Below are 23,246 nucleotides of genomic sequence, written 5' to 3' on the forward strand. Positions count from 1 at the left end.
GCCATCTTGCTCCCTTAAATCCATTTTTTTGGGGAATCTTAATGTGAGTCAGACATGACTGAACTCCACTGGGCCAATGCTGGACCATCCCAGCTCCAAAATTTCCCGCAGGAGCTGAAGCTTCTGTTGGAACTGCATTGCCGTCTAACTTATTCTGCTCAGCTCTGGGGCTCCAATGAACTCAAAGAGTACAGGAAACTAGTCTACCTTGCTCATCATTATATCCTTGGTATCCAGGAGAGTACCTGACACATACTAGGTGCTCAGTTAAGAAGTGTTGGATGAAAATGAAGAACTTGAACCTGTCAGGAAAGAGCCAGACCCCAAATGTCCTAAGATAAGAAGACATCTTTGAGTCATCTTGACAGACAAGCAGCCAGTCTTGCTAACACCTTCAGAACTTAAACAGCACAATACATGGTTTGTGAAGTACCTGGAACAATACTGAGCACATATAAGGCCTTCAAGAAAGGTATCGCCCTCCCTCTCTGCTCTGATGATCCTGTGTGTTTGGAATTTTCTCACCATGTTGGGATTTCAGCTGTCCTCAGTTTCCTGGTGGGAAAGATACTATGAAATAGAGTTTGCATGCAGAAAGTTTTTTAGGGAGTGCTTCCCAGCAAAATGCCTGCTCCTTTGTTGCTAGGTTTCTGAAGTCACTTGGGCTGCCCTTAGCAAAGCCCTATTCGAGCTGTACATATTCAGCAGTTTTTAGATTTAAGCTGGAAGGGTAACAATTTGCTTTATCACAGCGGGAACTTTTCCAGGAAGAGAGAATAAACATATATCTGTGGCTATGTAGTTTCAAGGTGACCTATCGCAAGAAAGCACTTGACCATGGTTAACTATTATTTATTGAAAATATGTTGCTTACCAAAGATTTTAGAATATCATTTTTTATTAAAAACTGATTAAATTTAATTTTTTTTTTTTCTTTTTGCAAGGAGAAAGAATAAAAGTAAATGACTCATTAGGACAAGGAATGCATGCAGCAGAAAAACATCTAATGCGGCTAAGATCTACTAGGAATAGAATCCCAGGAGACCTGGCAAGACACTGCACTCCCCCAAGAGTAAGTCTCAAAGGCTGGAAAGCAGTGAGGTAAGGGCCCTGAGCCGAAGCCAATTAGTACTTGGTAAACAAATCGGATCATTTTGCTTTCTGCCCAATTTCAGGCCCACCTTCTGAGCAGCTCAGAGGAGAGATCTTAAGAAAAAAAAAAAAAAGTTCAAATTCCCATAGCGATTCAGTTTACAAAGTGGCTTCTATTTGATTTGTGGAGGAACAGCCTGTGTTTTGTTTTGTGTCAGAGCTTCTGAATGGCAATTCCAGAAAAATGTGCTGAGTCATGAATCCCTAAGGAAAGAAGATTTTGACAAGAACAGGCAGGAGCTGTGACAGTTATATGATTGGGGATAACAGAGGCTCATTATTCTTCTAAATGAAGCCCTTTAATTCAAACATTAACCCCACACCTGTTCCCGGAACACTTGATGCCTTCCTCAGGTACAGGGAAGCAATACACTTAAGAATGATGAAAACAAAAATAATAATAGCTAATATTGTATCGGATATCTACCACGTACCAGGTATATATATGGGTGATCTTCTTTAATTCTGACAATTATTTGTTTTATAATTTTATAATTATGGGTTTTATAATTCCCACTATGATGTGTTTTATAAATGAGGAAACAGAGATTCTGAGAGGCTAAATAATTTGCTTACGGTCAACTGGCCACAGGGACAGACAGGCAATCTGGTTGTGGAATCACAACCTTAACACGTATCTACACTGTAGTCCCAAGTATTTTCCGTGCATTAATAGAACTCTGATCATTTTAACTGACTGTGCTTGAACTCCTTATTCCAACAGGGATCTTACTAACTGGCGTCCTTTAAATTCAATTGACTATATAGCAGATGGTTCCAAAATGATTTTCTTTTTTTAATTTTGTTTTTGAGGTAGAGTCTCATTCTGTTGCCCAGGCTGAAGTGCAGTGGCACCATCTTGGCTCACTGCTGCCTCCAACTCCTGGGTTCAAGTGATTCTCCTGCCTCAGGCACCTGAGTAGCTGGGATTACAGGAATGTGCTACCATGCTGGGCTAATTTTTGTATTTTTGGTTGAGACAGGGTTTCACCATGTTGACCATACTGGTCTCCAACTTCTAGCCTCAAGTGATCCACCTGCCTCAGTCTCCCGAAGTATTGAGATTACAGATATGAGCTACTGCGCCCAGCCCAAGATTGTTATTAATGAAGGAGAAAGTACATGGCACTGCTAATGTGAATCAGGTGTTTTATGTGTTCAGTATAATATTCCTTCTAGTAAAAGAGAAAATAAAATGTCCTTTGTTTCAAAATAGAGCTCCCCTTTATGTCTGGAACATCCTGAGTTGGGATAATTCTCTACCAATTGCTAAGCGCTGAGGCTACCTAAGGTCATGGGACTGGTCAGCTGACACATATATTCAGTCATGACCTCCCAGTACTAGAACTCCTGCTTCTTGGGAATTGTTCCTCATGGGGGCTTTAAAGGTTAGTGGCTGAACCTTCTTCCCCACTGACATGATTACCCTACAGAAAATTTTCTGTCCACTAAAGGATTGTCTTTCGAGGAACCCTCCTGGCTAGGCCTAATTTCTGAACCATGTTAGAAATTAAAGGGTTTACTTTAATTTCTACAAAGAGAAACATTTTGCATTTTGGTGTTGGAGTGTTGTAAATTACTTATTATATAGGTTGTCCATAGCATTAAGACAATTATATTTTAGATTATAAAATGAGGGTCATAATCCCCATCTCACAAGGTTATTATGTGGGTTAGTTAACATAAGCTTGAAACATATTAAGAATTCTATAAATGATTGGTGGAATTATTATTAAAAATTAAGACCTGCAGAGTACTCTTTACCACAAGAGATAAAGCTGATATACCAGGTTTTTGGAAGGCATTGGTTAAAGTAATTAAGTATTTGCATATGCTTCTGTCCAGTCACCATGTTCGAGTCTAAATTATGCCAGGTAATTTATGGTTTTACATTCAAGTGAAGTGTCACTATAATTGAGTGGAGAACTGACTAAGAGGAGAGAAAGCAACCAAACTGATGCAAAACAAACAAAAATGTTTTATTGTAACTTAATATTCATTGCCTAGACAACAGATAATGCACACATTGGATGTTATTAGTAGATACAGTGAAGATGCCTTTGGACAATTATCAGCATTGATAAATGTGAAGGTGTCACATAAAAGTCAAACTTCTTCAGGTTATTGTTTCCTGAATATAACATTGGCAAAAAGGAACTTTCATCACAACATGTAGTTTAGTTTTGTTTTGTTTTAATGTCACTTATTTTATTTACTAACCTTGACAGGGACTAACAAATGAGGTACAGAAAACGTTCCAGAAGTCTGAGTGGACTTCTACACCAAGACACCCTGGAGCTCCATTATTGCATTATTGAGTAGAATGAACTGTTGTGAAATTCTCCAAACTCCAGGTTTACTACACAGAAAAGTACTATTTACCTACCTCACAGAGGTGTTGTGAGGATTCATGTTTATAAAGTGCTTTAGGCGCCTTCAAAGAAAGGCAACATACAAGTATAAAATAATCGTCCATATTTCAAAAGAAATGAAAAGATGATTTTGGCACAATGGGAAGGGTGCCTCCTATTTAAAGAACACTTGGCTATTTGTTTATGAAAACCCCTGACCTCTTGGGTTTAAAATAATTATTATTTAAAAGAATGTTTTTCCTATTGCCAATCTTATAAAAATTCTCAATCCAGGCTGTGCTATCAGAATCACTTGAAGAGCTCAATAAAAATATAGATGCTTGGGCAACAGTCCACACCAACAGAAATAAAAACTCTGCACATGATACCCAGGTACTGATATTTTCAAAAAGATCTATAGGGGATTTTGATGCATATCAAAGTCTAAAACCCATTTCTTTAGAAAAATATGTCAATGTATTAAAAATTGGAGTTTATTCCAAGGACATTTTTCTTAAAGTTAAATGCAGTCAGGTAAGGGTATGAATTGCTTTCTTTTTGTTTTTGTTTTTGTTTTTAGATGGAGTCTCGCACTGTTGCCTGGGTTGCAGTGCAATGGGGTGATCTCGGCTCACTGCAAACTCTACCTCCTGGGTTTGCACAATTCTCCTGCCTCAGCCTCCCAAGTAGCTGGGATTACAGGCACACACCAATCACACCAGGCTAATTTTTTTGTATCTTTTTTTAGTAGAGACGGGGTCTCACTATGTTGGCCAGACTTCAATCTTAACCTCTTGAGCCACCTGCCTCGGCTTCCCAAAGTGCTGGGATCACAGGTGTGAGCCACTGTGCCCGGCTAAGGGGTATGAATTTCTTATTGCCCTTTTCCCTTCCCATATCCCACGGAGACTTAGAGCATGCATCACACACACACACACACACACACACACACACACACACACACACTCACTTTTAGTTCTGCCCTTGATTTAAATTTGATAGTGGTAAAATCTGATGGTAGCAAATAAATGCTTCACCAGGAGGATATGCAAGAACTTGCAGCCCAACCCCACTGTGCCCAAAGCAAATGGACAGTTCCCATTTGCCAGAACGGAATGGTTGAGAAATGTGTTTCCAATTTGGAAACACGTAAAATTAGCACTTCCTGGGAAATATCAGCTGAGTGGATGCCAAGAAACAAAAGTGAGCAAGGTTAGAATGGTCAACTATAAAGAAAGTCTATAGTGACTACTCCTGCCCTGGAAGTTCACCTGCATCTCAGCAAACACCTTACAAACTGAAACAGTTTGTGCTCAGTGGGTACCAAACAATATGCAAATACTTCAGTGAGGTAAATAAAATAGAATAATGAAAACTGGTGATTCTAAGTTTAAATATCTTTTTTTAAAAAAATGACCAATTTGCTCCACTGCAATTCTTAAGGCTGTTTCAGTAACCATTTTAATTTCCTGGCTGGCTTGAAGTCTTCTGTTTACTAGCAAGTCTAACATAGAGAAGAGAATGATTTCTTTCCTAGCGGGCTTCACACATATCTTATCATGATGCGTGCATCACTTTTAAAATAGGAGAGACCTCTTTACATGCCTCGCAGTGGAATAAATGGAGTCGGCAGAGAAATTATACTTCCTTACAAAGAGAAAGCCTTCTGAGGCTGGCCAAACTTTTCACAAAATTAAGAACTAGTGAATAACAGCAAAACAGAATAGTCCCATTGAGGGTGCAGGGAGCGAAAAGAGAAAAAAATACATGAGATAGAGGCTACACATACACTACATAAAAAAATAGGGTATGTAAAAAATATAATAATTCATTCAAACTCAGCCACTGTGAAATTTTGCTATGAAAAATAGTTTTGACCCTAGAAAATTTGCTTGTGAATCTGTTAAAATATTGTTGCTATATAGTATAAAACAGCAAAAATAGTGTCTTCCAATATTCCTCTAAACATTAGAGGCAACTTTGTACAAGAAAATGGATGGAGCTGGCTTGGGGAGTTGCTTGTTGCATGTATCCCAAGAAGGCAAGGCTGCCAGCAGCAGAATAAAACCTCCCAGCAGGACACAGAAGCCGCTAAAATAAAATGCAATGTCATAGGTCTGGGTCCAGTCATAAAACCAACCTGAAAAGACAGTAAGGAAAAAAAGTGAGCTTCACAGAAATAGTATGATTATCCAGCCCATACCCTAGTTTCATCAATTTTATATAGTTATAATTAGGATATATATTACTCCACTGCTTCCAACGTGGTTTACTGGGAGTTAGAAGAAGAGAATCTCTCAAATATTTGGGTAAGAATAAGCAGGCATTTTGAGTTTCTCTCAAATAAAGAGTGATCACAAATCCCAGAGCATGCATATTGGCTTTCTCGATTATATCAAAGCAGTCTTGAATAAATCATTACCATGAGATGTTCCATGCAAATTTATTTTGTATGAATTTGTGCCACTATTACCATCTGGATTTTTGTATCTGGAGATGCGACAAGGAAGAACAACAAAATGGGTTGACTTTAAGATAAATATCTTACCAACGATGGGTGGTCCAAGGCTATTTCCAAGTCCAGCAAAGAACATTAATATCCCATAGGCATGGGCTAATTTTTCAATTCCCACAGTCTTTGTGGTCACATATGGAAAGATGGACCAATTACCAGTAAGAAACCCTAAGATACTAGAAAGCAATGCCAATGTGACATAGCTTTTGGCAAATGGAATTGCACACAAGGCCAGGCCCATGATGATTAAGGTAGCAACATAAAGATACAAGGTATTAATCCACTTGAAGTCAGCCAGTATCCCTAAAAGCAGTTTACCAACTGCTGTCATAATGCCTATAATTGAAATAAGTGGCATAATAAACTCTTCTTCTTTCACGTTTGAACTTCTTGCTACATCTTCCATAAGTAACGAAGGTGGAAACCCTCCGATGTCAAAGAGTAAGATAGCAATGAAAAGTGCTGAAAATACTTTGTTTTTAAAAAGAGCCATCGTTTCTCCACAGTAGTTTTTATATAACTGCCACTTCCTCTTGGCAAGCTGTTTGCAAAAATATGTCTGTTCTGCAACTTTCTTTTTGTACGTTTCAGGCTCTTTTGTGTGTGTCACTGTGGGGTTTTTATGAAGCAGGCTCTCCTGTTTCCAGTCACCATTGGCTAATGCGCTTTTGCATTTTTCCTCACTACTGTAGCTCTTGTCAAGAATGTTCATGTTTTCTTCCCGATTCTTTCCTTTTTCATTGTAAATGGAGTATCTATCTGGTAGATCTTCTGGAACTATTCTTTTAGGCAAAGGACAATCAGAAGATTGGAGGGGTCTCATCAGACTGCCACAGGCTAATATATTTAAAGCTAAAGCACCCACAATCAGCAAGCATCCATCCAGTCCATAGAACTCAACCAGCATCCTCTGCAGAGCAGCATATATGAAAAGGCCAACGCTTGAACCTAAAAAGGGAATGGGAACTGTTCAACCTCGTAATCTGAGGGTCTCAGGATTAGAATTTGTAGTATCACAATTCAATTTATTGTTTACACTGGCATTTTTATGTAACTTCATATTAAAATCATAGCAAGAAGATAGAAGATAATAACAGCAATACTGATAGAACATTTAAGAATTAGCATTTACAGCTCAGTCATTGTTAAGCACTTTACACTGAATGATCGTGCTTTATCCTTTTACTGATCCCTTTGAGTAGGTCCTATTATTATTCCTAATCTAGAGATGCAGTGATCTAGGGCTGGAACGGTTGAGAAATTTGCCATAGATGAAAAATCTGTAAACATAAACAGGATTCACACTGGGTCAGTTGGACCCCAGTAGCCCATATTCTTAACAAATGTCATGAAACTACTTTCTTTGCACTTGTTATGTGCCAGGCTCCATGCTACATATTTATTCCCTTTGTATAAGTAAATTTTCACATTTTGCTTTTTAAGATAAATAGTATAATGCAGTTTAAGGATGCTTACAATGGTTTGATAGTTGAAATCCATTGCTGAATCACCACAATGAATGATTCATACTTTTCATGCATTAATACAACTATGAAAAAAGTAGAATTTTTTAGGGTATTTAAATTACAAAATATGCTGATGTATGCATCTGTGCAACACTGTGAATAGTCCACCTTTTTAGCATTGATCACATTAAACACACAGAGATGCCACATTATGATAGCCTAATCAATTGGTACTGTTCTCATCTGGTTCTGATTTCAATCTTTAAAAAATGGAGGATTTTAAAATTTAAATGTCTGCTAGTGCAGGGAAGGCAAAAAAAAAAGAAAGAAAGAAAATAAAATTTAAATGTCATTGGGAAATATGTGAAAAAGCAGAAACAAATAGTCTAAAAAGGTTGCTCATATGTTTAAAATGGTCAATATTAAATTACATCACAACCCCATTGGGATGCCAGCGGGACCAAGCTCAGAGGCATCACTGATTGCACGGATATTCCTAAAGGAAAAAAAAAAAAAGACTTGGCATGCAAATATTAATGTCTCAGGTTAATGTAATGGCAGCTAAAACAGTATCTTTTTGCGACTACTAAGAGTATATCTATTTGCTAACTATTGAGAAGTAATAATAGTAGACAAATGTAATCCTTTCCTTATCTCATTAAATGTGGCATATACCATAAAAGTTAAAACCGCTGCAGAAAACACACTGACAGAATTAAAAATAGCAGAGTGACCTCATGTACTGTTGGCTGCATTACTACCCATTAACTATAAATCTGTGATTTTTTTGCCTAACACAATTTCTTTGTACAGATTCTAACAAAGTGCCACATCATTAGATACTTAAAAATGCTCTTGGTGTTCGGAAAGTTCTGTTTTCACATAGAACAAGTAAACAAACAAACAATTTTCCTATTCTTGCCAACCAGGTTTATCTGTCAACATGATGAAAATCAATTCAACAGATATTTATTGAACACATAAGATATGAGAGAGTAGGAAAAGCAAATTATACATCAGAGGCTAGTCTCCTCAGCCTTCGTCCCACAAGAACATGTCTGTGGCTTAGAAAGATGAAGGATTTTTCTTTTCAGGGTAATCAAGACTAATTTAGAGTTTCCAGGCAGAATTTTGTAAACTGTAAAACTGTGATTTTTAAAAAAATTTTATTTTAAGTTCCAGGATACATGTGCAGGATGTGCAGGTTTGTTACATAGGTAAACATGCGCCGTGGTGGTTTGTTGCACCTATCAACCCATTACCTAGGTGTTAAGCCAGTATGCATTAGCTAAAACTGTAACTTTTAATCTTCAAAAAGGGCATCCTAATTTTAAGATAGTCACTGTAAGGGTAAAGTGAAATAAAACACTAATTATGCTTCCATGCATGTTATACATTATTACAGAGAGAGAAAATATTAAATGGTGTTCTGGAATCTGAAGCAGTGAGAGGTACAGCCATGCTTTGATTAACTCATTAATACCAGATGTCAACAACTTCTGGTAAGGATCAGAGAGTAAATATTTAAGGCATAGAGGGCTGTATAATCTCTGTCCCAAATACTCAGCTCTTCTCTTGAAGCATAAAACCAGCCAGAGACAATCCATAAAGAAATGAGCATGGCTGTGTTATAATAAAATTGTATTTATGAACACTGAAATGAAAATTGCACATACTTTTCACATACTATGAATATTCTTCTTTTGATTTTTTTCAAGCACTTAAAAACGTAAAAACCACTGTTGGCTTGTTAATCATACACAAACCAGCAGTAGACCAGATTTGGCCCATGGGCATTTGCTGACCATCCCCTGTTCACGAGGAGGAAGATCGCTTCCCCTAAACCTTCACTTCATGCCCACATTCCTTTTTTTTCAACTAGGTCACAATATTTCAAGTATTTTGATGTGGGGTTTCTTTTTAATTTTTAAAAAGCTCTGCTGTGACTTTGTTTTGCTTATCATGTCTTTCACTGAAGGTGGGTTCACACTTCTCCCTAATTTCCCTTCACCTAGCTCCCTGCGAGTTGAAACTGAAAACTCCTTTAAATCTTGACTGTCCATAGTTGCTTCACTTTGTACTTAGTGTGCTATGACCCAGGCCCCTGTGCCCTTCTCTCATGACTGAGTGAAAAGCAGGGTCACCTTCACAGCATACAATTCCCAACACCTTCAACACATTTGGACATTAAAGAAACCTAGGGCAGATTATAACTGCTAACACTTGAGAACCCTTGTCATGTGCCTTACATATACATTCCTTTCATATTTCCAATAACCCAATGTGATGGGTACTATTTGTAAGTTAAAAATAAAATTCTAGCCGGGTGCGGTGGCTCACGCCTGTAATCCTAGCACTTTGGGAGGCTGAGGTAGGTGGATCACTTGAGGTCAGGAGTTCGAGACCAGCCTGACCAATATAGTGAAACCCTGTCTTAGAAAAATATATATATATATATAAATAAAATAAAATTCTAAGCCATCCAGCAGCTGACAGACCCTCCCCTTGGCCAAGGATATTCTGAAGTAAACCTGAAAAACTAGTTCAGGCCGTGATGAGGTCAGTGGGATTGTGGCTGGACATGCTTCATTATACTCTCCCCTCTTTGGAATTCAGACACAGCTGACCAATATTAACACAAAACAGACACCTTAAGACTGACAGAACAGACTCTTTTAAGTCTGTTAAGAAATACTCCCTTCTATTGATCCTTGGTCTCCACAACTACTTTTCTTAACCCAGACATTCCCCTTCTATTGATTCTAGGTCTTTAGACAATAACTTAACCCTTTCAACTAACTGCCAATTAAAAAATTCTTGAATCCACCCATGACCTGGAAGCCTGTTTCCAGTTGTCCTGCCTTTCCAGACCAAACCAAAGTACAACTTACACGTACTGATAGATGTCTTATGTCTCCCTAAAATATGTACAGTCAACTTTAGCCTGACCACCTGAGACAGGATCTCATGGGACTGTGTCACAGGCCGTTTGTTATTTGGCTCAGAATAGATCTCTTTAAGTATTTTATAGAGTTGACTCTTTTCATCAACATATTATTATTCCCATTTTATAGTTCCGAAATGGAGGCACAGAACAGTTCAGTAACTAACACCAGATAGCTAGTGAGTGACAGAAGGAGGATTCGAATCCAGACAGCGTGGATCCAGGGTTGTGCCTCTAACTCGACATCATACTGCTTCTACAAAAAAATACAGTACAGGTGAGACTCACTGTCCTTGAAGCTGCCATGCCTGCTCTCACAGTACTTCCCACACTTGTGTAAGATCCTCACAGGTTCTCCAAACTGCATTCCAACTACTCTGGATTCCCCATCTTCTGCTTTTGCATTCCTTCTCCCATCGCAGCCTTAGCCATGTCCTTGGACTCTGGCCTTGTCTCCTCCTACACCACTATTCACACTTCTCACCTGGCAGTGCTTCTTAAACTATGGTGGGGAAATATCCAGCTGGATTTAATTCGACCACGAATCACTTTGTTGTCACTCTATGGCCTCGGGAACAAAATATTAGTTTGGATCCTGTTGCCAGAATAACTACTGACATTCTTCAGCCTATCTAAAAGCCTGACCTTCCAGAGTTACCCACCTACCAGCAAGGAACATATGCTCATTTACAACTTCTGATAACTTGGCAACTCTATGTCCTAAAAAACTCAGAAAATGTTGGCTACATAAATTTTGATAAGAACCCTAAGGCCGGGAGCGGTGGCTCAAGCTTGTAATCCCAGCACTTTGGGAGGCCGAGGCGGGTGGATCACGAGGTTGAGAGACCGAGACCATCCTGGTCAACATGGTGAAACCCCGTCTCTACTAAAAATACAAAAAAAAAAAAAATTAGCTGGGCATGGTGGCACGTGCCTGTAATCTCAGCTACTCAGGAGCCTGAGGCAGGAGAATTGCCTGAACCCAGGAGCCATTGCACTCCAGCCTGGGTAACAAGAGCGAAACTCCGTCTCAAAAAAAAAAAAAAAAAAAAAGAACCCTATATAACTTTTAAAAATTCATCTGAAAAGTGAAACACCGCTTTTATATGTCCAGAATGCTTTTATATTTAAAAAATTATATTTTATGTTTCCCCCCCAGTGATCATCTCTTGATTACTAAAGGAATAATAAGAGTAAACAGTCTGTCGTTTGGATATGCACGTAGGCCCGTGAGAGGTATTGAGAAATCAATACTTTAGAAAATTGTTTAAGTTCCACACTACAAGGAAATGGAGACATGATCAGCACCAGTCTTTCTGACAGTGGCCTTAGGGATATTCATTTTCATTCCTTTTCTCTTATCTTTTTCAGGGATAAGGTGCTTTCTAGAAGCACTTTCTGCTTTTTTTTAGCAAAGTCTTCATCAGCATGGGACTCTCAATTTAGTAGGCCCATAAGCTTTCTTTGCATATATTATGTTGGGCACCTAATCCCCAATTTACATATCTTAGGTACTTTTGAAAGGCATTTCTGCACTCTAGATTTCTCCTCTCTAGGTAGGACATCTCTGAAAAAAAGGCAGCAGCCCCAGTCAGGGGCTTATAGATAAAACTCCCATCTCTCTGTGACAGAGCATCTGGGGGAAGGGGCAGCTGAGGGTGCAGCTTCAGTAGCCTTAAGCATTCCTCCCTGCCAGCTCTGAAGAGAGCAGCAGATCTCCCAGCACAGTGCTTGAGCTCTGCTAAAGGAAAGACTGCCTCCTCAAGTACATCCCTGACGCCCATGCCTCCTGATGGGGAGATACTTCCCAGCAGGGGTCAACAGACAACTCATACAGGAGAGCTCCATCTGGCATCTAGTGGGTGCCCCTCTGAGATGAAGTTTCCAGAGGAAGGAACAGGTAGTAATCTTTGCTGTTCTGTAGCCTCTACTGCTGAAACCCAGGCAAACAGGCTCTAAAGTGGACCCCCAGCAAACTCCAGCAGACCTGCAGAAGAAGGCCCTGACTGTTAGAAAGAAAACTAACAAAGTAATAGCGTCAACATCAACAAAAAGGACCATCATGCAGAAACTACATCAGAAGGTCACCAACAGCAAAGACCAAAGGTAGATAAATTCACAGTGAGGAAAAACTGGCACAAAAAGGCTCAAAATTCCAAAAACCAGAATGCCTCTTCTTCTCCAAAAGATCATAACTCCTTGCCAGCAAGGGAACAAAACTGGACAAAGAATGAGTTTGACAAATTGATAGAAGTAGGCTTCAGAAGGTGGGTAATAAGAAACTCCTCTGAGCTAAAGGAACATGGACTAACCCAATGCAAGGAAACTCAGAACCTTGAAAAAAAGGATAAATGAATTGCTAACTACAATCACCAGTTTAGAGAAAATAAATGACCTGATGGAGCTGAAAAAAACAGCATGAAAACTTTGTGAAGCATACACAAGTATCAATAGCTGAATAGATCAAGCAGAAGAAAGGATATCAGAGACTGAAGATCAACTTAATGAAATAAAGCATGAAGACAAGGTTAGATAAAAAAGAATGAAAAGAAATGAACAAAGCCTGCAAGAAATATAGGACTATATGAAAAGACCAAACCTATGTTTGATTGGGGTACCTGAAAGTGATGGGGAGAATGGAACCCAGATGGAAAACACACTTCAGGATCTTATCAAGGATAACTTCCCCAACCTAGCAAGACAGACTAACATTCAAATGCAGGAAATGCAGAGAACACCACAAAGATACTCCTTGAGAAGAGCAATTCCAAAACACATAATCATCAGATTCACCAAGGTTGAAATGAAGGAAAAAATTTTAAGGGCAGCCAGAGGGAAGGGTTGGGTTATGCATAAAGGAGATCCCATCAGACTAACAGTGAGACTTTCTGCAGAAACCCTACAAGCCAGAAGAAAGTGGGTCCCAATATTTAACATTCGTAAAGAAAAGAATTTTCAATCCAGAATTTCATATCCAGCCAAACTAAGCTTCATAAGTGAAGGAGAAATAAAATCCTTTACAGACAAGCAAATGCTGAGAGATTTTTGTCACCATCAGGCCTACCTTACAAGAGCTCTTGAAGAAAGCACTACATATGGAAAGAAAGAAAGAGTCACTGCAAAAGCATTATCAAGGGATGTGAAGGACCTATTCAAGGAGAACTCCAATCCACCACTCAAGGAAATATGAGAGGACACAAACAAATGGAAAAATATTCCATGATCATGGATAGGAAGAATCAATATTGTAAAAATGGCCATAATGCCCAAAGTAATTTATAGACTCAATGCTATTCCCACCAAGCTACCATTGACTTTCTTCACAGAATTAGAAAAAACTACTTTAAATTTCATATGGAATCAAAAAAGAGCCTGTATAGCCAAGACAATCCTAAGCAAAAAGAACAAAGCTGGAGACATCACGCTACCTGACTTCAAACTATACTACAAGGTTACAGTAAGCAAAATAGCATGGTACTGGTACCAAAACAGATATATAGACCAATGGAACAGAACAGAGGCCTTAGAAATAATGCCACACATCTACAACCATCTGATCTTTGACAGATCTGACAAAGGATTCCCTATTTAATAAGCGGTGCTGGGAAAACTGGCTAGCTATATGCAGAAAACTGAAATTGGACTCCTTCCTTATACCTTATACAAAAATTAACTCAAGATGGATTAAAGATTTAAATGTAAGACCTAAAACCATAAAAACTCTAGAAGAAAACCTAGGCAATACCATTCAGGACACAGGAATGGGCAAAGCCTTCATAATTAAAACACCAAAAGCAATGGCAACAAAAGCCAAAATTGATAAATGGGATCTAATTAAACTAAAGTACTTCTGCACAGCAAAAGAAACTAACATTAAAGTGAACAGGCAACCTACAGAATGGGAGAAAAATTTTACAATCTCTCCATCTGACAAAGGGCTAACATCCAGAATCTACAAGTAACGTAAACAAATTTACAAGAAAAAAAACAACCCCATCAAAAAGTGGGCAAAGAACATGAACAGACATTTTTTAAAAGATATTTATGTGGCCAACAAACATGAAAAAAAGCTCATCATCACTGATCATTAGGGAAATGCAAATTAAAACCACAGTGAGATACCATCTCACTCCAGTTAGAATGGTGATCATTAAAAAGTCAGGAAACAACAGATGCTGGCGAGGGTGTGGAGAAACAGGAATGCTTTTACACTGTTGGTGGGAGTATAAATTGGTTCAACCACATTGTGCAAGACAATATGGTGATTCCTCAAGGATCTAGAACTAGAAATACCATTTGACCCAGCAATCTCATTACTGGGTATATTCCCAAAGGATTATAAATCATTCTACTATAAGGACACATGCACACGTATGTTTATTACAGCACTATTCACAATAGCAAAGACATGAAACCAATTCAAATGTCCATCAATGTTTGACTGGATAAAGAAAATGTGGCATGTATACACCATGGAATACTATGCAGCCATAAAAAAGAATGAGTTAATGTCCTTTGCAGGGACATGGATGAAGTTGGAAACCATCATCCTCAGCAAACTAACACAGGAACAGAAAAACCAAACACCACGTGTTTTCAATCATAGGTGGGATTGAACAATCGGAACATATGGGCACACGGAGGGGAACATCACACACCTGGGACTGTCGTTGGGGGGAACAAGGGGAGGGATAGCATTAGAAGAAATACCTAATGTAGATGACAGGTTGATGGGTGCAGCAAACCACCATGGCACATGTGTAACTATGCAACAAACGTGCACATTCTGCACATGTATCCCAGAACTTAAACTATAATAATAATAATAATAATAATAAAACAGTAACAAAATGGTTCACTTTGGACTTTCAGGGAACAAATACAATGGCAGGAAAAAACAGCTTTTTAAAAAATATCATAAAGACAAGTTTTCAAGTTTTGTGGTCATTTAAATTTAAGTTTCTAAAAGTGCTTTGACAATCATAGGTGTCCATGTAAAAATTTATTAACGTAATGCTAAATATCTGTTTATGGTTTTGGAATAGAAAAGCTATATATTTTAGAAAACTTCCCATATAAGACATTAAAAAATTATAATGTAAAATATTAAAAAGAAAGGAAAGCCACTCCCATATTTACAACGTAAATTAAACTTTCCTTCTAGAAATAAAAAAATTATTTTGCTACCTGATTGGTAGCTGGGTAATGGTTGGTTAAACATGTCTGTGCTTGGTAACTTTTTATTTTGTTTAGAAGACCAAACGGTGACAATACTGTACTAATTTTGAAAATGTACCTGTTGAAATCAGGCCAAGTGCAAGGCCTCGGCGATCGTCAAAATACTGGCACGTAATGGTCACTGTTGCAGTGTATAATAAACCACATCCAAGACCTAAGCATGAGAAGACATTGCATAAATTAAGACACTGTATTAGTTCAATGCAAGAGAAAAAAGTATGTCCAGTAGGACATCCCATTACTCACTGGCTAAAACTGTTAAAAGTGCAGGCTCCTAGATTCCTTCCATGTGTGTAGCCCCAATAGACACGTGGGCAGCCTCATTTTTCACCCCACACCCACCTTAAGGTAAGGTCAAGTAAAAAAGCATCCAATGTCTAAACCATGAATGAATAATGCAAATGTAAATTAAGACATTATGGAGAGAGAGAGAGAGAGAGAAAATGGCTAAATTCACATACCAAATAGCAAATTTAATCAAATTTGCCCCTTAGAGGTTTATGCCTCTTCCAAGTCCTTGCTACCAGCTCAGTGTTCTTCCTTTTCTACATTCTCTAAACAACTTTTAAAAGTACGCTTCATCACCCAAAGCTATTTTGTTAGAGTTTAGCCTGCACACCGCAGTCTGCAAAATGAAGGCTCTCAGGCAAGTCCTGTGGGGTTCTCAGATCATCTCACCATAGTGAAACTTATATTTGTCTTTATCTTTTAGGAGTGCATATTACCTTATTTAGAAGTAAAATGTAGTGATGTCTTTACTTTAAAATATTTTCACCAAAAAAAGGAAGCAAATACAATAAGATATTGACAACTATTAGTGAGCATATGGTTGTTTGCTATACTATTCTCCACTTTTCTGTAAATATGAAATTATTTTATAATTAACAACCACAAAAAAAAATCTTAAAACTAAATTTCTCTTCCTGAATCCCAAAAGTAATATTTATCTCCAGATCATCTCCAGGGCTCTCATTTGTTAGCTTAATATCTTCTTCCCTTCTAAGTATCTGACAACCCATTTGTTTTCATATAATTCTCCTTTGGCCCTCACTTGTTTACTTTATGCCTTTCTTCTGCAACATTATCTGTTCTTCATCATCACTCTAAAACAACACATAAGCCATAGTCTAAAAACTGAATTAACTATGGCCTGTTACATGAATTATTGAGATCATTTTCATTACTTAAAATAGCTACCTGGACTATGACTTAAAAGAATACATGAGTTTAACAAATATCCTACATAAACATTTTAGGAAATCAGCACTTAGTCCAGGACTCAGAGGATCATCCATGATTGCATACATCAGAGTCTTATTAATTAAATGAGATAGATTAAAACAATTAGATTTTAAATAACCATTTAAAAATAGAGTGCCCTTTTACGTCATTCATAAGGAAAAAATGCTATCTTAAAATCTAAGACATGAGTTGGATTAATTTATACAGGTGTCATTACTACACAGAGGACACTTCAAGACATGAAATAAAAACTGTTTCTAACCAATCAGTTTTGTGAAGCCAAAAAATGTCACCCTTAATTAAGACTATCTCTGAAAGCCTTTGGAGGGGCCTGTAGTGTAAATAACGCACATTGACATTTGCATTATTCATTCATGCTTTCCGTGATTTCGTAGTCAGAGCTATGTCAAATGTTAAGCATCGAAGAAATGAAAAACAGACATTTCAGATTACTAAGTGTTAATGCCAAAAAAGTTGAAACAACTTTTAAACTTTAAATCTTATACTAAAATGAATTTTAAAAATGATTTAAAGCCTACAGGGTTCAGATAAGATTACTTCACTTTTTTTTTTAATGTAGCAGAAATCTGAAATGCATTTACTTTAAATTTGTCAGAAAACAAAAGGTGAGGCCAGGCGCAGTGGCTCATGCCTGCAATCCCAGCACTTTGGGAGGCTGAGGTGGAAGGATCACTTAAGGTCAGGAGTTTGAGACGAGCCTGGCCAACATGACAAAACACCATCTCTACTAAAAACACAAAAAATTAGCCAGGCACACAATGGTGCACAACTGTAGTCTCAACTACTTAGGAGGCTGCGACAGGAGAATCACTTGAACCCTGTAGGTGGAGGTTGCAGCAAGCCAAGATCTTGCTACTGCACTCCAGCCTAGGCAACAGAGCAAGACTCTGTCTCAAAAAAAAGAAAGAAAGAAAGAAAGCAAAAGGTGGCATGATACCTCTCTTCATCTGCTTCAGGACAACCTTAAACCAGCAGTTGCTAAAGAGAGGCCTGTGTATCTACAGTCCCTAAGATCTTTCATGAAGTTAGTCAAGTCAAAACTATTTTCATAATAATACTGAGATGTTCTCTGCTTTTTTCACTATGTTCACATTTATGTGGATGGTGTAAAAGGGATGGTGAGTAAAACTGCAAAAGCCTACCCACAAACTAAGCTATTTCTGAGGGAACTTTACACTTCATAGGCTTTACCACCACACCCTCACAGTAAAAATAAACACATTTATTTTCCATGCTTCACCTGAATTACAATAATTGCTGCAAGGATAAGCACTTAAGCGACTGTTTTATAGCTAGCTAAAATAACCACTTTTAAAATATAACATCATTTTATTTGAAACAATGTCTGATAGACAAACTATGGTTGTTTAACCTTGGGTGTCTGGCTGATATTTTCTTGGGAATGAACCACTGCTGGGAAACAACTGGCAGTAATTGTTACGAATGATAAAATTCATGTGTTCCAGCAAAACAAAAACAAAAACAAAAATAAAAACGCAGAATTTTAGAAAATTTGTATCTACCAGCATGCATTTGACAGTTTCCCAATCCATAAAGATTTCTTATGAGGTTTTTGGTAATACTAACCAAAGTAATGTTTTACAATGAAATATGTTAACATTTTTAAGTTCTTACGTAACTCAGCAAATTGGTATTTTTCAAATAGCCAATGCATAAAGCTACAAAATTAGATTTGAATCAAGATCTATTCAAAGCATGGAATAAATAAATGGATTTACGATAACAGAGTATGAAAAGTATACTGATACAGTATCAGGTTCCTCATTGCAATTAATCCTTAGGAAACTATCACTTACCAATTTTCAGTAGAGGAATATCTATAATTATTTGATAGGGGTATTAAACACTTTTCCCTTTTTTAATTACATCTTTGTGTGAGACCAGATTTTCTTCATATACTTTAATCAAGAAGCATATTGCAATATATTGAGTACAGGAGTAGATAGGAGAATACAGCTGCCTTCTATGAAACTAGACATTAAAGAAATTTGCAAACATGTAAAACAATGGCACTCTTCTCACCAAATTTTGTCTTGCTTTGGAAAAGAGTTATTTTTCATAATAAATACGATATTTATGCTAACATGTCCTGAATTTGCTATCTTGAAATGAATGACTAAACAAATATTTTTCAATGTCTTATCTCTTAATACAGTACATTTTAATAGACTAAATCTAAGTATAATCCTCATAATCAAAAGCTTCTTGGTATCCTAAAATAAAAGGATGTAAAGGGTCCCAAGATTAAACACTTTGGAAACCACTGCCTTAAAGCATTCCTTGGTCTCCAACCAGTTTGGATCAGACCTCTACCAGTGAAAAAATTCTGTGTACCAACCTCAAGTAAAATTATAACAATTTTAAAAGTAAATACTTGTATTACTGACAATTCACAGCATCAATATTAGTAAGGCATAATTGTTTCCCTTTTTTAAATGGTAAAAATGAAATATATTTACATGTTTTAACATTTCTTTTCCACACTTTACCTTCTATTTCACACTTCTGGGTGTGAAACCAGTGTGAACCACACTCTGAAGTGTGAACCACACTTCAGAGGCCTCTTTCCAACCTCATCTCCTCTCATCAAAGCAGACATCAATCTCTTTTATCACACCCACAGCCTAAATTATAAACCTCAGTCTCTCTCAGCACTGACACTGCCTCAGTTTACCTCCTCATCTTTTTATAAATCTCATCTAAGGCCTCCTAATAGCAGTCTCAGCCTTCAGTACCTTTCTCACCAATCTGACTTCTAAACTGTTGTCATACAATTCTCATCATGTCATGCTCTTGCAATATGTTAGCATCTGGTCTGTTACACACCATGCTTTGACATATTTGCAACTCCCCACACCATCTGTGCATTCCTTAACAAAGGCATATAAAAAGACTGCTGTTTATCCATTCTATCTCCCACCTCTGAGTACTTAGGCTACTGAAATGTCCTCCTCATGCCACCCCCACTCCCCTTCCAACCCATATCCACTTGAACCACATCCTGCCTGCTCTTCGAGATTCAGCTTAAGCATAAATTAAGCATGAAGCCTCCACTCTGCCTCCCCTGCACACACATATACATGGGCTTCATTTCATTATTACACTTAGTGTGCTGTGCTACAAGTTATATATTTTCAAGTCTATTCCAAAGGCACACAACTAGACAATTGGTTGTGTGCTTTTGGCAAAGTCATTTAAACTCTCTAATTCCTAGTTCCCTTATCTTTAAAACAATCTTGTAAGATGGTTGTAAAAACTAAGAGGCATAAAAAATACAAAGATGTAGTTTCTGTGCCTACACTATCGTGAGTACTAAAAAATAGCCATGATATTGGTATACTTTTTTTCATTTTTCACCTGAGTATTATGGCATTATGTAGATACTGTTTCAGACTACATTAAAAAATCATAGTACCTTACCACACCTGCGTATCCATGACAGTTAAAAATTATCCTTAATTGGCCGGGCGCGGTGGCTCAAGCCTGTAATCCCAGCACTTTGGGAGGCCGAGGCGGGTGGATCACGAGGTCGAGAGATCGAGACCATCCCGGTCAACATAGTGAAACCTCGTCTCTACTAAAAATACAAAAAATTAGCTGGGCATGGTGGCACGTGCCTGTAATCCCAGCTACTCGGGAGGCTGAGGCAGGAGAATTGCCTGAACCCAGGAGGCGGAGGTTGCGGTGAGCCGAGATCACGCCATTGCACTCCAGCCTGGGTAACAAGAGCGAAACTCTGTCTCAAAAAAAAAAAAAAAAAAAAAAAAAAAATTATCTTTAATTTTATAACAACTTTGAAAGGGGGGGCTTGTAAAGCTCTAGTTCTCCTAAAATGGATATAAAGAAAATACCCTTTATCCCACCCGCCAGAATTAAAGTAGGAGAATCAGACTGTCTATAAACATATTGTTTTCCCTCCCCAGTCTCAGTGGACTATGCAGACATTATTAAAAAATAGGTGATGGAGGAGGATGGGGGAAAGAAAATGGAATTCTTCCAAAAATTAGGAAGGGAATATTAAGAAAACCATAAGCCAGGCACGGTGGCTCACACCTGTAATTCCAGCACTTTGGGAGGCTGAGGGGGGTGGACCACCTGAGGTCTGGAGTTTGAGACTAGCCTGACCAATATGGAGAAATCCCATCTCTACTAAATAAATAAATAAATAAATAAATAAATAAATATACATATATATAAATTTAGCCAGGGTGGTGGTGCATGCCTGTAATCCCAGCTACTTGGGAAGCTGAGGCAGGAGAACTGTTTGAACACGGGAGGCGGAGGTTGCAATGAGCCAGAATCACGCCATTGCACTCCAGCCTAGGCAACAAGAGCAAAACTTCATCTCAAAAAAACAAAAACAAAAACAAAAACATAATCAGGTAGCTAAGTAACAATGTATTCTAAATAAAAGAGAATGCAAGGACTTTTGAGTTGTGCTTTTCAGAAAAGCAAAGAGAAATTACTAGAAAGAAGCTTGAGCAATTCACTACAGGCATATTCCCCGCACCACCACCTCCTACCCACTTAATTTTCAACTGCCTTTTTCCTGATTTAGTAAAGTTACTGAGAAAACCCAGGAACCTCAATCACCAGATTTGGCCATGTGGCTTACAATCACTTGCCAATACATAAAGATTTCCAGTGAGCTTGTTGGTAATATTAACCAAAGTGATGTTTTACAATAAAATGCGCTAATATTTTTAAGTTCTTGCATAACTCAGCTAACCAATATATTTCAAATAGCCAATGCATGATGCTACAAAATCAGGTTTGAATGAAGATCTATTTAAAGTACAGAATAAACAGAGGCCGAGCGCAGTGGCTCATGCCTGTAATCCCAGCAGTTTGGGAGGCCAAGACTGCTGATCACCCAAGGTCAGAAGCTTAAGACCAGCCTGGCCAACATGGCGAAACCCCATCTCTACTAAAGATACAAAAATGAGTTAGGCATGGTGGTGCACTCCTGTAGTCTCAGCTTATTTTGGAGGCTGAGGCAGGAGAATCACTTGAACCCATGAGGCGGAGACTCCATCTCAAAAACAACAACAACAACAATGACAACAACAACGAAGTAGTGAATAAACAAATGGATTTACTATAACAGAGCACAAAAGTTATACTGATACGGTATCAGGTTCCTCATTGCAATTAATCCTGCAATCTGACAAGTTGGTACAGGTTTTCATTTGAGCTACAAAAACCTAAACAAAATCACATCATATTTTCAAATTGATAGTTTTGTAAAGATCAATTAAATGGTAAACAGAATTATTGCAATGAATAGACTTTTAGTATCCTTTTGACATTTTAAGTTGTAATATCCAATTTAAATAATTTCTTTTTCTATATTTTTAAATCTCTTACATAAATATTTCTGATTCAATAGAGCTTCTTCAGTAGCCAAAAACTGCTGCTATACAGATCAGAAAGAAATTTAAGGAGAAAGGAATAAATGTGTATTAAACATCTCTGTATGCCTCTTTATAAACATCATCTCATCAATAGTCACAATACCTCTGTGAACTCGTTATCAGTGCCACTTTGTAAAAAAATTAAAATGGAAGCTCAGAGAGGCTGAATAATTTTTCAAGGTCACAAAATGAATGACAATGGTTTATCCTTAACATTCATTGCATTATGTCATTCATCTTCACAAACTGCTATAAGGGATATTATTATGCTCAGTTGAAAAATGAGAAAACAGAAGTTACAAAACATGTTTACAGTCACACAGCTGACAAGTGAATAAAAGAAGGTTAACCCACATGGTCCAACCCCACAGCCTGCCTGCTAGTCAGTGTCTGATCTGTCCCTTGGTCATACTCACTAGCTGAAGAGGCCATCTAGTTCATTCCAGACAAATGAAAGTCCTTAGGATATAATTCTGCACAGAATTGCATCTTATAAATATTACCATAAGACTGAACCCTTGGTTTTCTGAAGAGCTCATAATACAGAAATGAGATGAGTTTAGACTGCATAATAATTTCCTGTCACTTTCTTCTCAATTTGATACTCTACTTCAAATGGTAACAGAATGAAAGTGCCAATGTTCATTGTTATCCCATTTATTTAACCCACAAACATTCCAGGCACCCTCTACCATGAGCCTACTGATGAAATAAAACTGCAAGGAAATCAACAATGGTGGTAAATGTTAATAATTCACCGGCAAGCAGTCACTCACAGGTCCCCAATAAGTGCCATGGTGAGAGTTTTTTTTAATTAATTGAAATCTAACTCAACTTTTCATCTTATTGTTATCTTGCTTGATATCATTTAGTCCTCACAAG

At 37.7% G+C, this 23,246-nt stretch overlaps 1 protein-coding gene across 3 annotated transcripts in view; it reads right to left on the reverse strand.

Moving 5' to 3' along the window:
* Positions 1–3,110: 3,110 nt before the first annotated feature.
* Positions 3,111–23,246, reverse strand: part of SLC16A9 (solute carrier family 16 member 9) — a 55,670-nt gene continuing 35,534 nt past the window's right edge. For all 3 annotated transcript variants that reach the window (XM_074382258.1, XM_003928702.4, XM_074382259.1), the window contains 3 exons: positions 15,725–15,820; positions 6,052–6,966; positions 3,111–5,643 (listed from right to left, as the gene is read on the reverse strand). In XM_074382258.1, coding sequence (XP_074238359.1) covers positions 5,465–5,643; positions 6,052–6,966; positions 15,725–15,820 — 1,190 coding nt within the window. In that variant the 3' untranslated portion in view covers positions 3,111–5,464. The remainder of the gene's footprint in view (positions 5,644–6,051; positions 6,967–15,724; positions 15,821–23,246) is intronic.

This window comes from Saimiri boliviensis, chromosome 12 (assembly GCF_048565385.1).
Source record: "Saimiri boliviensis isolate mSaiBol1 chromosome 12, mSaiBol1.pri, whole genome shotgun sequence".
Taxonomy (NCBI): Eukaryota; Metazoa; Chordata; class Mammalia; order Primates; family Cebidae; genus Saimiri; species Saimiri boliviensis.